At 31.1% G+C, this 17,159-nt stretch overlaps 1 protein-coding gene across 1 annotated transcript in view; it reads left to right on the top strand.

The window, feature by feature from the left end:
- Positions 1–17,159, top strand: part of LOC126831999 (receptor-type tyrosine-protein phosphatase N2) — a 155,545-nt gene that overhangs the window by 94,705 nt on the left and 43,681 nt on the right. Inside the window, exon 11 of the mRNA XM_050562676.2 lies at positions 5,334–5,410. Coding sequence (XP_050418633.2) covers positions 5,334–5,410 — 77 coding nt within the window. The remainder of the gene's footprint in view (positions 1–5,333; positions 5,411–17,159) is intronic.

Below are 17,159 nucleotides of genomic sequence, written 5' to 3'. Positions count from 1 at the left end.
TGCAACAGAGCCCCTTTAACATCTGTGTAAATTAAAGCTGAATGGAACATTTTGATCATTGATAATTAACTGTACCGATCATCATTGTGAAGATGAACTCAGATGACAAAAAGATCGTCATTAATCGTTAAGTATTAAATGATGTGTTTCGTTGGCCTCATATGTCCAATCAGTTGAACTGATGGCAGCGAAAAATAATCAATAACTACAATGTCCATCATCCCCACACCATCCTTCTCTTGTCTCTCGTCTCATGACTAAAGGTTGAAGACTTTTCAAATCTTATCCTATTAAAATAGCTCAGAGTTATCATGAAGATGGAAACTATTAGGATAATTTTGTCTGTTTCTCTTTAAATACTCATAGACAATCTGTAAATTTGCTTTTTTAGAAAGGACATACATGTATTTTGTGATGTAAATTTTTTTTCCATTTGTTTGATTTTCTCATTGTTTCGTGTTTCAGGATTTTTTTCTTGGAAATTTATTTTTTTAACATCAGATTTATTTCTCTTTATGTTTATGTCACAAGGTCTTTTTGTTTGCTGATACAGTGATTGTTTAAATCTGTTGTTGATAATTTTTGTCATAGTAAATGTAAATTTAAGCGCTTAATATGTTTATACTTTTTAATACAAGAAAAACAGGTAAAGGTGAATGTAATTTCTTTGTATTCACAGAATATAAACAGCATACATGCAAAACTTTTAAAATAGGTTAAACCTTTCTTCTGAAATGTCTTTTAATTATTTTAATTTTTTCCTACCCTGGATGTTTGTCAGATTTTATGGATACATAAAAACTCTCAAATAGAAAATATATAATAATTTTTACTTTTGAAAAAGGAGGTTGTACTCTAACAAAACTAGAATATTATGAGACTTCTCATAACGACATCCATATGAGAATATGTTGTCACAGTATCCACATAACAACAAGACAGGTTAATAGCCAATGAAAGAGTCACAGATATCCGTCAATTTTAAAAGATTTCCTACGTCTACTGGATGAGGAAATGAATATGAAAAACAGGACGTTATATTGATACCTTCTGTCAAAAAGATCGGGACTTGGATGGCTTACATATTCAAATTGTCACAATTGACAACAATTGAGCTTCAGGAGGAAAATGCTGCTTCAACAATGAATGTACGATCAGTTTTTGTTCCTCAGAGGTTGTAAGGTCGCCCAGAGCCACAAAATGGATTCATCAAAATTGACGAATCAGAGTAAATTATTTTTTTAATGATCTCTGAGGATTTATATCACATGATCCAATTGCTGTAATCGCCTTTTGATTGGACCAAAAACAAAAAAGAGAAAGAAATTATTTTACAAGTTACATTAGGTACAGTATTTCATTTTGTCATCCAACTCCCCTGATTAAGATCATTCCCAACAAAAGAACCAACAAAAAATTTTGATGAACTATTCTGGGACACATCAAATGTTTTTTTGTATTGTTTACATTTTTAATTCTCACTCTTTTTGAAAAGTTGTCTTTGTTTTATATTTTACCAAATTACAGCTATGATTATAATGAAGAAAAACAAATATCATCATTGCATTGCAGACATATTCTGGCCAATAAACAAAATGTTAACATTATCTGAGGCTATTCTTTTCACTTCATCAAACTCATTAAATATACATGTTTTATCTTAAAAGATAGAAATCCAGAATATTATTTGTTATATGTTGTGCGATGTAGCTGTGACGGCATCTATCAGTATTTACTATCATTTTTAGAATTTATAATGTTCTACAGCTGACTGTCAGTCATTTTCTGGCTGATTAATTATGAATGAAATGCTGTCTTTAGATTGGAATGTATTGTGTTAATCACAAAGTTATTATCAAATGAAAAAAAATCTCCCTCGAGATATTTGACTGTCAGAACCTTGTTTTTTCAGTTTAAAAAAGAGAAATATTGTGAAATGTTTCTCATTAGTAAAATCTGAAGATTTTAGTTTTTTTATTAATAAATTTCCATCTCTTATCATTTGTTAAATATATATTTACAATAATTGCTGTTGGAATATGTTAAGTAAGTAAGATACAAGTATTTATATGAAAATTAAAATTATCAGTGTTCATTTTTTCATATAAGATATTATGCATAGTATGATATGTCTACTGGACTTTAAACATTATTTTTTTTTGTTGAAGAATATTTGTGAAATTGTCACTTTCCATTAAGTATTTATTTTTGTACAGAAATAACTAATGAAATTTTCTCAAAAATATTAAATTTGCCTTTTAAGTTTATTTAATAACTGAAAAAAATAAGCATCCAAAGTAATTAATTGATTGGGTTTTTTTTTCCATGAAAAATTATTTTACTACAATATTTGTGTTGTTATTTAATTGGTTAAAGAAAATACAACTCTGGTTCCATCTTTTTGTATAAAAAAAAACCCTATTCTTTCCCGAAAGGTTTATTTATTGACAGTATCACATGTTTTATTTTTGTACAACCAACGTTTAATACATAAATGCCCTTGGGATTCTAATCCCCACATCAGAGGGGATTACTCGTTGTGTTAATCCTTTAAGAAGCTTATTGTATTTATTGCTGTAAGGATGAACCAAGCTTCAAGACACAGAGTGAATTCAAAGTGAACACAGTTTTACTTGTCATCTGTGAATTGTGAAATTATAAATAATGCATGAATATAATAATTTATTTAACTAGAGGAAATGTTATTTATTTTTAAACTGATAAATACAAATATGCTAATTACATTATAAAATAATAAGCTTCAAGATATCTATTTAATATTCACATTCACATCATGTTAAACAAGTTTTTTTTAAAAATATAAGATGGGTATCAGGGTATCAGCTGTGTAAAAGTGTATAAGAATTATCAGTGTTATTTGAATAAGTACTTATTTACAAGATAAAAACATATTTTGTATTTTTTAAGTTGATAATATAAAATCTACGTACAACCACGTTCTGAATGCCCCATTTTCTGTGCATGATTAGCAGATTGTGGAACGAACATAGCAGTCAATATGCATTTCTTACACCTAAGAGTGTAAAAAAATAAGAAAACTATTGTAGGTAATTAAAAAGAAAATATAACTATAATCAGCGTTATTGATCAAAATATCTTTCAGTGCTTTTGGGTTGTTTTTTTTGGGGGGGGGAAGGGGGTGTTATTAATCATTTTAAAGCTTTATAGAGTGACATAATTTTATAATATTATTCGGCATGCACATTGGTATGTTCCATTTTACAGGGATGAATTTCATGTATTTAATATGTTTTTGAAGAATTTGTTTCTCGGATCAGATGTGAGGGAAAATACCTGATCAGAGTAATTAGCTAATTGGAAAGATCCATCCATATATAGTATATTAACTGTTTTAATTGGGTACAAGGGAATTCAAATGTTGTACTTAACCAAAATTGTACATTACAACAGTTGTAATATACTTCTGATTATGATGATAATTATTTATGAAAATTAAATAACAGGTTATTGTTTCTTTGTATCTTTTATTAAGATCTGGATCATTTTAATCAATCATTTACAACATCTAGATAATTTATAATTTTCATAAACTACATGGATATGCCCATAAAAATTTAAAAAAACCCCATAAATCATTTATTTAAAATCTGTTCCATTACCTCAGCTAACGCGCAGATTTTTGAAGTTGTGGAATTATAGGTGGTAGCACTATAAAGACAAAACATATCTTTCAAAAACAATATGATGCTAAATTTTCAATACCAGATCTGTTTGTTGGCGAGGGTGGGGTGACTGAGGCCATGGTGGCTCAGTGAGTGAAGCGCTGGTTTGCTAACCATGAGTTTTTGGGTTCGATCCTGGTGTTGGCTGAGAAAATACCTCAGGATTTTCTGGCATGGTTTCTCCTTGTCAGTGGCACAAGAAGCAGCATCTAGTCATTCAGATGGGAGAAAAAACTGAGATCCTGTTGACACAGCATGCACGTAAACGAACACTTGACTGAATTCAAAATATAGTAGGCTGTTGCCCGGGCAGAATTTCCCTCATAGTGCACTGCTAGGCATATGCCTGTATTCATTAGCCTGGGTTAGTGCCGAAAAGAAGAATGTTAAATCCAATTTCATTTCATATAATGTAGGGGGTAGGGGCTCTGAGAATTTGTATGAGTTTCTGACAGTTGTTTCGGTTATACCAACTTTCAAATCTATATTGTTTTGGATGCTTAATAATTTACTCTATAAATGTTATTTGTGGAACGGGATAGATTATCATTAGGGTAACAAATTACCCATAAACTTTCTGAGATTTAAATATAACCAAGAAAATCTCTGAATAAAAGATCAGTGATTACATATATAATTATGTCTATTATAGTGTGTTTCACTGTTTCTTATATAAGACAATGATGAAACATCTAAATGCCACATTAAATTGATTATTTATCATGTCATTACTGCTGTCACAAACTTGAAAAAAGATGTTGTGAAACATGGGTTGTTAATAGAATCATGGACTGGACCAAGACACATATCACCTTCTGACTTTATGCCATTTTACTTCTTTTTAATGAGATAAATATAGTGGTTTTTTCTTTATTGTCGACAAGGATCAAAGTCACACTGTTTTGTCTTTGCCATACCTTGTAAGTTTTGGTGGCTGTAAGCTTACCATAAAACTCGGCCAAATGAACAGCACAACTACATCTTGAATTAGTTTTATTGGAAGTTAAACATTTTCTATGAATCTTTTCACATGTGTCTTAAGAACAGATTCATTTGCATTTTGCCCATGATACAGAATCACGAAATTTCAGATTTAATCCTAATGATTATGGGTTTGAAAAGGGAGGCAACTCCTCCTGTGTCCTTTACAAACAAAATTTGAGGAAATTAAAGTAGGTCTTAATGGATATTGTAGCAACACGGAACAAATCCGTATTCCATGAATAGTTTCTTCTTTGAACTTATATACTGTCTCATCCTTTACATAATATTACATCAAGTATTATTATGCAGTTTACCATAATTATTATGATCTACATTATGGCTATGCATGTCAATTTTTGTCATCCTCACCATTATGCATAATTTCAATTATCATCACCATTTATACATATCATAATTATTATCATCATTATCATTTACCCGATGTATCAATATTGGAGTTTTTATTCTTAACTTCAATATTATTTTATATTTGACATCCTCCCTACTCACCAATGATTATAATTGTACATATTATCATTATTGATGTAAATGTTATCAGCATCATATGTATCAGCTTAAACATCGTAAGCAGCTTCATTATTACCATACACCACATAATTTTTCTGTAATTATTTAATATTACAGACGATGAAAAGATCATAGAACAACTCCAACAAGCAACTGGTCTCAAGATTACTAAAGCTGGTATTGGAAAAAATACGGTAAATAAAATATTTTATTTTATTCTTATGTCCTTCTTGTGTATACCTGTCCATTAATGGAGATGGTTGATTTATTTCAGTATTATAGCAAAGATGATGGATAACAATGTCAGCTAGAAAATAATTGATATTTAATTGATGTTGTCTTGTGAATTTTAACAAACAACTCACTGTTTCTGCCCCACCTCACATTTTAGAATAGAGCTCTTCAAAAATTTGTTTCCTGTTATAATGTAAGGCTGGTGTGTCAGTGGATATTAAGAGAGTATTATTTAACAATTGTAAAACTGATATATTTAGAATAGTAACTTCCCTACTACAATCAAGTACTTGATTTTTCAAATAATCCATGAACAGGGATATGCTTGACTCTTCTAGTCAAAGTTATTTTGACTTTATGTCTTACTCTTAACAAAAAGACATGGTCATTTTAGATTTATTATTCACCTTATATATGTTCCTCAGTTAAAATCTATTGTAATAAGTGTCCCCTATTGCGACTAAAAACTGTCAATATCGCTTTATCTTTTATTCTGGCAACAGCAATAGTAGGTGGTAAAGATTGAAGATTGTATGTCCCATACAGGCCTTGCATTTTGAAGAGCACTCGCTCCATAACGAATGCAAATTTATTTTTAAGAGTGTTGCAATGGGGCTCGCCACATCAGAACATTTAGAATTAAATATTTTAATAAATATGTGTTTTCCCACTATTTCATGTTTACAACTTGCTCAATGTTTAATCTTCAAATCTTGTACCTTACTTATAGACTCAATCGCACAGACATCCCAAATTTGAACTCATTTTAATCAATGACATGATGTGCAAGAATGCATGTTAACTCATCCACAGGCAAACTTGTCCACACAAAAAGTCTAGTTAATTTGTCCACAGATATTAAATTCAATGAGAAGAGTAATATTTATTTGTTACGAATCAAATCGTTTATTTCATATTTTCTTCAGATGTGGCTGCAAATTGTTTTTTTTTTTTGCTATGTTTGTTCAGTGATACTATTAACGATAGGAATAAATTTCTCCGCTTATGATGTTGGAATTATTACATTTTCGTTGAACCATCGAAGCCCATAGATTTCAATAGAACTTATGTTTTGTAATCCAACAGTTATTTCCTGTACTAATGTTTATTTAAGTTGATAAAGTTTATCAGTTTTAATTTTCTTACCAGATAATGAAATGAAAATGAACAATATTCAATTCAATAAACAATACTTTCTCAGCTACATAATAGCCAAAGAAAAAAGATTCCATCCATTTCAAAGTGAAGAGTGTAAATCCCTCTCCTGAACTTTTTCAGGAGTGTATTTTATGCTCTCCTGGGATTTTCAAACGGTGAGGCCTACCCATCTGTAACCAGTGCAGCCTTCATATGATTTTCACATATGCTACGAATCTTCAATCAAAGATCAGTCCATGCTTTGTCATTGATCTTCATTGGTTCGACATTTATGTAGAATGTGTCCATCCTGTATTTGGACTAAAATATCACACCTGACAACAGATTTGCCATTAACTTTTTTTATTAGAATTGAACATTAATATGTTTGGTTGTAACGACAATGGCTTCCTTAACGACCGAGTATGATTAAACTGTAGTTAAAAGACTTCAGCCAACATCAGAAGTCGTGTTGTAAAAACAGATGATAACGAGAATTTTGCATGTTGAACACTACGTTCACATCACGCCTGTAATTATACGATAAATAATTCACAGCGATTGGCCAATACATTTAATAAGTTGTTAAAAAGACAAACAGTCAATGGTTATAGAGTCACAGTAAATGAGTTTCCACAATAATTAATTGCGAATATCGTGATAGATTAGTCCAAATCTTTGATTTTCATGGATCATATTTTTGTTCTAACATGAATGTATTTAAGTAATTGTCTGAGTATGATTAAATACAAGTAAGATGATAGTTTCAACTTGATTTTAATTTAAAGAAACTAGAGTCATAATATGTTATTCTCAATGCTTTCCAGTTTGAAAGAAAAATAAACGGCCAATTCTGAACCACTTTAGAAAAATTATGAGGTATTTTACAAATCATTCTAAGAATTGAAGCTAAATTTATATATGGAGTTATTTGTTATATTAGAATATATTGCTGTCTATAAGTAAAATTTGTTAGTTTCTGGTTACTACATGTAAATGGTTTTCAAAAAATAAACCTGTGTTGTCTTACTGAACACATATAAAATAAGAGGATTAAAAAGACAACTTATTTCAAGTTGTTAATCCGATTATACCTTTCAAGTAATCCAGGTCGTTTTCTTCTTCTTTAGCCCTTTTCCGTTCCCAGTTGAGCACAGTCAGCAGGAGAGCAGATTTCTATTGTTTATGGTTCAAAGCTACTTTCTTTGCATCTTAACATGAGATACCAGTTGTCTTCATTAGCCCGGATGGTGCAGAAAAGTAGGACATTAAACCTCATTTCATTTCGACTAGATACCAAATGATTGTCTCACATTACCTGTATTGCGCACGTAAAGAACAAGGGTTAATGGTTAGCTGTTAGTGAATGTTTTTAGACAGATCAGTTTGACCCAGTGCTCTGTCAGACTCGGTACTTTATTCTGTTACAGTAACAAACACATTAATGTATGTCCAGAGTCCTTCTCCATTATGTGTCTCTAATATAAGGTTATATGAATAACTTACACATTTTATAAATAATTTCTCTTAATATAAGAATAAATCTATTTTCATCATTTATTTAACCTGCACTGCGTGGGTTCTAGGTTGGCCGTTTCTGCCGGTCGTGGCCGCTTGATAAAAATGAAAATGACCAAAATATCTCGGGGACCCATCGGTCACTTTACACACCATATAACTGGAAACCAAAACACTGGAAACCATGCTTCGATAATAAAACCTTAAAATAGGCCCTGTCCATGTGTCATAAGAATTTTTCAGAACAAAGCTGCTATACCTCTATTACGGTTACACACGGTAAAAGACATAAATTAGATCTTCAAAAATAAAGGCAAAGAGGTTTGGAGCACTGCTGGTCAAATCCATCCAACTGTCAGAATTATAAAATTAGAAGCTAAAAACTAATGTGTTTATATTCTTGAGCCGACGAGACATATCTATTTCCAATAATTGCTGCCAGAGTTATTGCCCTTGATCTTTTTGAAATAATCGTGTTGATGCTCTCAGACTAAAGTTACCATTCGATTCACTTTAAATTAAGCTTACACAAATAGTGTTTCTATTCATAAGGTAATTATTTCTGTGTCTTGTAAAGGTTCACATTACCTGAAAAAGCATAAAAATGTTATTTGACTACTCGCACAACTTAGCTACTGTGAGAAAATATTTCGTTGACTGAAAAGTTGTGGCGGTTTAAATTACACTGAATTTGTTCCATGAATGACCATTTTATGCAAAGTACTTGATAAATACTGCGTATGTAGATTAAGCAAATTGCCAAATAATAATTTTATGGTGTCTAATGACATAGTGCTGACATTTTATCATCCATCTATAAACTCGGGCCGAAATTTATTATAAATTTATTGATAATCGGCTGTGATGATGTATTAGTTTTTCATGTAACTTGTCGCTACATGTGTTAACACTGAAAACATTAAACACCTCTTGGTAATTAGTTAAGGGACAAGAACACGAAGAGGAGTACATACAATGCTTTGTTAAATCTGCATCTCAAGCATCTTGCTCTGTATTGATTTTCATAGACATGTTCTATACAGAGCCACCGTGGTCTTACCTTCGGTGGTAGAACGACCAGCAAACAGGCAAAGTCTGCTACACGACACTAAACTCTCACTCCTGTTGTTACTGTTGCTATAGTAACCACAACTTGTCTATCAAAAATCGAGACTGTCCACCTTTCCATTAAATCGGGTTTCTATGACGACCATGATTTTGACCATATTACGGTATTAAGAATGCTGTCATTTGGAAGAGTCTTTAGGTTTTTCCCTTCATTTCTGCTAGATTTGGTATCGAGGGATGAAATTGTTGGTTAGCGACACTTTATGTCATTACTGACGACAGTTACAATATTGTTGTGCATCCTTCCTTATTCTACCAATTTGATTTTTAGACTGAGCGAGTTATCAGGCATTTCGAGGCGATAAATCATTGCACATGTCTGACATTACTTGTTTTGCAAGGAACAGATTTCATGTTACTTGGAGAATTTTTTTTACTCTGATAAAATATATCTTCTGTAAAATGTAATGTTTTCTGTGAAATAAATTCATTTGAATTCCAAGATTGCAAACATATTATTTTTGGGGTTATTGTTTTAAAAGTCAAATTTATATGGTTAGATAAGCATTACGAATTTTGCTAAGAAGAGAAATATAATAAATTTAGATATATTATCATGTTCCAAGTCTGACCTATTTATGGTATTTTGATGAGTGTTCTTTAAAAACATTGAAAACCACTATAATAGCAAGTGCAGTGGAACTAAAATGTGTACGAATCATGAATCAAAAGTTTAGAAATTTTGTCTCAGATTGTGCATACACCACCCTGCCCTTTTTGTGACTGTAGTCGATTCACATTAAATAAATTTATTTCTTTTTACCAACCTGTGATGAATATATTTTCTTCAGAAGCTGTTAGCAACTTTAAAAAAAAAATATAATGGCATCATTTATCTTTTTTCTTTTCTCCAATTTGTTCTGAGAGAATAAAAATTCTCAGGAGAGGAAATCATGCGACCCCTGGAATTATTTTTTCATTCAATTGATTTTCTGTATCGTAGGCTGTTTCTCTTTTGCCTTTGCCTGGTTCAATTTTAATCAAATGAAACCATGAATAAAATACATATTTGATATGAAAACATCAACCCTGTTTTCATCTGATATTTGCTTGATTTTTATTTAGCATGAATAGACCCAATAGAGGTTAATTGTTTAATTGATTTAGCAAAAATTAAATCTTTATTTCATTTGCACCCGCTAATCTTAGAAGAAATAAATCTGTCGTCTCAAGAAATGTAGCTAATGTTGTTCGATTCTGTTTTCTTATTATGAAAGAAAACAATTTGTTCTATCATTCTTGTCACATTAGTGTACTGAAAGTACTCAGTAATTGACCCAAGTGTTGAAAGAACACACTCACGGTTCAATGAACGTGTTCTTCATGTGCCAATCTATCATTCTCTAACAATTATTATTTCCTTCTATTGTCTCGAAACACAAGACTTTTTTTTATAATTATTGGAATGGGCTTATTGTAACACAATGGAATAAACACATCAAACAAAATTTTCCTTCGACTTTTACAAAAATATTTTTTTTTCCCCCATCTCATCTCCCTGTTCAGACCCATTGGAACCAGGTAGGCTTCAGACTCCAATATTTATTCCTTATTTTAAAATTTTCACTAGGATTAGGACAAGTCCCCTGACCCCCATTTTGGCTTGTGCTGATAACTTACCAGTATGAATTTTATTCCGACTGGCCTGCTGTTGGTAGATCAACACAAATGATGTGGTTCCACCCTTAAGATAAAGTCTGATATTCTTACAGATTTATAAATGCATATAAACACAAATAATTTGGTAATTTAGCAAATCTCTTGAGTGCTCACTTTCGTGCAGTTATCAAGTCTGAAAAAAAGGAATTTACAGAATTTGCAACCTACGTGTACAGTCTACTAGTGAAATTGAAAGGCAACATCAAAATTTGGCTATGTTGATGGATTTTCAAGATTGGTGTCATGTAGTATTTAGTAAAAAATCTAAAGGAGTAATAATGCATAGTCCACACTTGGGACACTAAAAATACTTTAAACTAGAATGGATGTTTACTTTTAGTTCTTGTGAATGGGATGTGTAATGACAATTACTGTGGTTATCAAATCATTAGTTTAAATGAGAACTGTAATTTATTGTTACAGTTAATTGTCTATGTCTTTTTACTTATTGCAATTGGTTGTTACCGATAGTTCTATGTAATGTTCCGATAAAAATAGACTGTGTTCGAATCTCTGTTGGCTACGGAATCACATACACTATATTCCGTAATTACTACAGATAATGATTTTTTCCATAATTAGCGAGAAATGAGTAGAAGATTTGTTACGAATTGTCCCTGTGAAAACGTAGTAATTAGTACAAGTTGCCACGGTAACCAAATTAAATCAAAGAGGTGAAAATGAGGCAAGAATTGACCATGAGTAAAAGTTGAACCTGTGTGTTGGTGGCCTGGCTTTCTCGCGAGAATATTAGATATTTGGTAAGCAAATCACGCTTGGTTATTATCCTCGGGTTTTATGTTAGATTAATAGACTGGCGTAACAGAATGCCAAATCAACAATTACCTAACATGCTACTATAGTGAACAAACATGCTGTGAAAACATGAAACAAAAAAAAAACAATAAATGAGTCGAGAAGTGAGAATTATACATCAAGGCAAATTAAGGTTGTAAAACAGAACACAGTGAAAATAGAAATTAAGGGAAATGGGTTTTAGCTAACGATATAGCCTAGATATTGTATTTTTATAAATGGTTACGTTTTCACTTTTCACATAAAGATAGATCTACTAATCGGTTGTACATCACTGTTTTAGATGTTAAAAACAAAGTGATTTATTGTTTATAGTGTGTAATAATTAGACACAATTTTACTAAAAGCAGTGTATTATGGTTTGGTGCATATCAAACGTGGTCACTGAGAAAAAAAATATTGTCTTGTATATAGTATTAAAAGTAAAACATTAAAACTGCTAATTGTCAACTGAGGAAATTTGATTCCCTTGTAAACTAAAATATTGTGAAAGTTGAATCTCTGTAATAAATAGTCCAAAAACAGTTCAATTCAGTTCAGTAATTATAAAGATATAATGAATTGAAAATTTCGCAATATTCAGCATCGTTTTTCGTCTTTTCTGGCTTCAATAACCTTACTTAAACTATTATTTAGACATTTATTCACCTGACAAGCCTATAATCAACTCTCTAGGCCATCAGATGGCGGAGATATCAACTGGGTTAGAACACCCGCGCCATTTGATAATTTAACGTTAAAACTAATAATCAAGACTTTCTTTATTATCGTAGCAGTGATACGTAATAATCAAGACTATCTATGTCTAAACTTCAAACAATCGTAACATTGCTCAGGATAGCGTTGTTTGACTGAAATTTTCAATATATATATTATCAATTTTTAATAGCAAGTATGGTCAGCTCTTTATCAAAATCTTACATAATGCATCTTTAAGGTGCACAATAGAAACAAATCTACACCTAAATTTACTTTTGTGGCTGATCAAAATTCATTATGTGTTATATTAATGTCACTTGTGTAGGGATGTATATTTTATACTTGTAAATTGTACTGAAAACCAACCCTCCAAAAAGGTCTTGACACTTAATTTTCAGTTCATTGTCATAGTTACTTGTATATATACACAGTTAGCATAGTTATTAATACATACCAAACTGTTGATTCAACATACCTGTCAATTGGATCTCCAGTACAAGTGATAATTGTTAGGGCTAGGCACCTGGTAATTAGTGATAATTGGAACAGATAATTATGCTTGTGGTTGGGAACGATAGGTAATAGGTTTTTCTCCAGATCATCAGCAGGTGAATTAATCAGACAGGTGTGGCTTCTAGATTAATATCAAAGATACCTGTAAATTATTATACGTTAATATTATTAAAAGCCCTATTTGCCTGATTTGTCTGTGATGGATAATTGATAGCGGGACACTTTTCTCCATTTTCGAAAATTGATATCATGAATTTATGCCAGAGATTAATCATTTCACTGAATTCGATGACACTAATGTTATAAATTATATAATGCTATCAATACTGGTGACTGGGTACTAGCTTTGGCTTGGTTTACTTCATATTTTAGTCTTAAAATAAGCAACATAACCTTGAAAATGTTGATATTAATAAACAGTTGGGAATGGCACTGCAGCAGATAATTATCTAAAGACCATGAAAAAAAAATGAAGCAACTTTGATAAATCAGTTCTTGGCTGTTATAAAAAGAACTAAATAATTAGATTGGCAATCGATGCAGTTTCAAATCCGCTACGGATCCAAATGCTGCAATGGCGTATGTAACTGTAAATGTAAGTGGGTGATAGAAAGTAGTTTGGTAATAAAATATGGAATATTAATGATGTTGAGTGACTGTTGATACATTGACAAGATAAGTCTTGTTGATATTAGACTAAGTTTCTATTCTATCTAGAGTGTGTGATGCCAGTAGTAATAGTTAAGAATTATTGTTGCAGATTTGAAATGAACATCTGTAAACTTTGATTTAACATTTTTCATTGCCTGCCATGTATACATCTACTATTTGTTCTATATTTTGTTGTGTAGCTTTCTGTATTACACAAATTAGTTTGAACAATCATCGTTCATAGCTAGAAATTTAAATGCATTATCTCTATTCAAATATATAAATAAATAAATGTTTTCGTAAGTTTCCAATTAGCATTAACATCATCGCTAGTATTCAAATTTCTACTTTGGATTTTGTAATTAGCTTTAAATGAAAGCATGTTTAGCTTTATATTATTTGTCCCTCTGTGTAACAGAAGCATTTTCTACATCATTAGTTTTAATGAACCTAGTTATTATTATTCATCCCTTTATCTAACCCTGGTGATAAATTTAGGAAATTTGCTCAAGAAATAAAAAAAGAATAGAATATTTATAGATAAAGAATCAGTTTTTATGTTAGACTTGATGAATAATTAAACAAACCATCACAATGTTGGAGGTGATTGCTGGAATTTCTACACAAGAATTGACGTCCTGTACTTGAAATTTGCGACAAAAGAAAAGCAAACTATAGCTTCAGGGCCAGCCATTATCAAACGCAGATATAAAAGAAGACATTTTTTATAAACTTTTTAGATTGTCAATTATAATGTAAGTAGTGAATTTTGATGGTGATTGATTTTCACGGCGACTGTTACTGTTGAAGGTGTGTCTTAAAGTACCTGAAGTGTGGTTATATCTACAGAGAAAGAAGATAGTTATTATTATTGGGTGCTAAAATCGATTTTAGATAATATTTCAGTTTTGTAGAAATGATTATTAATCCCATGTTTGTGATGATTTGTTGTGACAAACATTAGATTATTTAATGTCTGCTTCCACAGTAGTGATATCGCTAGTTGACATTTAAGTAAGGACCACATGAAATCATATGGCATTTTTGAGCTTTACCATTTAAGCCTAGGGTAAATTTGTATGAAAGACAACCCTTTGGACAGCCAAAAATATAAAAAGACAGAAAAACCATATAAGATTATAAAGAAGGCCCTGGTCTATAGAGATAAGTAGGGAGTGAATAGGGTGGGGTAGTTTTATAATTACAATAATTTTTTTAAACAGTCAACAGATCTAACATTGTCATTAAAATTATACGTTGGGATATGTGTAGTATAAAATCTACACAGTAAAAATTTGTTGAGGACATCCATCATTACTTGTAAGAAAAGATGGTTAAAGATAAATAAAGAAGTTTCCTTCCGCATTCCAAATGGTATATAAAAATAACCGTTTTAATTTGTTCTTAATGTGTGATGGTAAAAGTATGATACCCTGAAAAAATAGTTTCATTTATATTGTAAAACTGCTGCAATTTGTTTTTACTTGAACTCTATAAAATTTCTTGATGACAATTTAAACAGATTATAAGATTCCCACTAGGAGGAAATATCACAAATTATCATTAGTTAATATCTCTTTATGTTGCAGCTTAAATGTCTCCAAAATAATTATTTGTTAATTTCTTTTTACGATGTGTGCCATTGAAGACAGTGCGAGTTCATGTCTGGTTAATCTGATATTTTATGGGGATGTTCAAGTAGCGAAAAGAAAATCGATGCAAGCGTAAGCATCCTAGTCATTTTTAGGGTTTCATATGAGAAAGTATTTAAGAGAATTTTTCACCTTGGAAATAGAGCAACTATAATATGTCCCAAATTAAATGCCTGTAAATTTGTAATTGATTTCAAATATTTTCACGTTAGACCATACAGAATTTATAATTTATAGGCTTCGGAAATAGTATGTTGTTTAAAAAAAAAGTTTTTTTTTTTTTTCAAATTTTCATATTATCTTAACCAGAATCTGAAGCATAGTTGTATCTACATACATTAATGAATTGACTTTGAAAGAGTTTTTAATTTGTTAGTCAAAATATGACCTGGGTCTCATTCAACTTTTTAACTCTTGTACAGTACCTGTGTTGTAATTACTGGTCTGTAAGAAAAATGAATGTGAGTGGGCTTTTGAAAAAAAAACCTCACAATAATTTGCAGGAAGAGCTTTGCTAGTTATTTTTGAATGATCAAAGTAGAAAGAATCCATTTTATTACTCTACAGTTTTATTGATCCTCAACTCTTACTACTACAAATTAAAGGTGCATTTCGTGGAACCAAATAAAATTGATTCTCGCTCGCACATAAAGCTGGATTACACATTAACATTTTTGTTTTAAAATACATTTGTGTAACACTGCGAATGGTTGAATAATTGTGTAACATGTTCTAGAAAGATTTTATAAGCTGCACAACACAGTTGCTGCTTATACAGCTGAATTAAAAGAGGTACAGGTGTCGTACATGGAATAGAGACAGTATGCTTACTCTGTTTAAAACAAATTATACCACTTCACATTGATTTGGTAAATTCAAATTTTGTGCTTTTGTCAAATCCTCGGCTTAAAGCATCAAGAGAAATAAAAGAAACAACAAAATTCGGATAAAACATTCTTAAGAAAGCTCAGTACAGCCACTTTAATGTATAGATACCTGTATTTATCTAAATTGATGATGCATGACTTGATAATAACTACTGTTGAATCACAGCATTGTGTAATATTTGAAATGCAGGAATAATACATCAATATTTGATTGTTGATTAAGATGAAATTATATGTCTTGAACTTGAACAAATATAGTTCATTAATTATTAAAACAAAGTATTGTTGTACAGGTAGGGGTTTAAGAATGTATAAATGGTAAAACAATGTGACATGTCAAATGTTAGTACCATTTTAAGGGAAACTGAGTTGAAAAGAACTATATAAATGTATCCTTTAGATTGCCGCGGTCTGGGCAAACTTTCCCTCATAGCACACTGCATGGCGTATGTCTGTCTTCATTAACCCAGATGGAACAGAATAGTAGGATGTTTTTAAACCTCATTTAATTATGTACATGAAATTTAAATGAGTCAAAAAAGCCAGTCATAAAATTTCCTAAAATAGCATTTTATTTTTATATTGACTTATGCATGGTTCTATTTAAGTTGGTTTGCCATATTATTTAACTCTGGATAGATATTGCAACACTGTTTAATAAAAATAATGTGGATGCTTTTTTGGCATTCCTTGGTCATTTCTAAAAGGTAATAAGATAAATTTAAAAAAAGAGGTAAAAGTTGCTTTTAACATGGTGTTCTCTTATGAATAGCATGGGTCTTTACAGTCATGTCTTTGTGATCAGGTGAAACAATAATTGCTACTGGTGGCTGATAATAGACTCTAAGATATTGTCATGGCATCGTACTGTCTCTGGCTCATAATTATACGTCAACTATGTAGAAGAAAAGAGAAGAAATGTCACACAGAGAGGAATCTTTTAACAAGAGACGGCCATATTGATTGGTACCTCACTCAACAGGAGAGTTATACCATGGAGCGACACGGCTTTAGAACCTCCGCTGCTCTGGATCAATACAGGAAGATTC

The sequence above is a fragment of the Patella vulgata genome, chromosome 9 (assembly GCF_932274485.2).
Source record: "Patella vulgata chromosome 9, xgPatVulg1.2, whole genome shotgun sequence".
Taxonomy (NCBI): domain Eukaryota; kingdom Metazoa; phylum Mollusca; class Gastropoda; family Patellidae; genus Patella; species Patella vulgata.
Note: the sequence above shows the minus strand (reverse complement) of the source record. Positions and strands in the feature narration are given on the sequence as shown.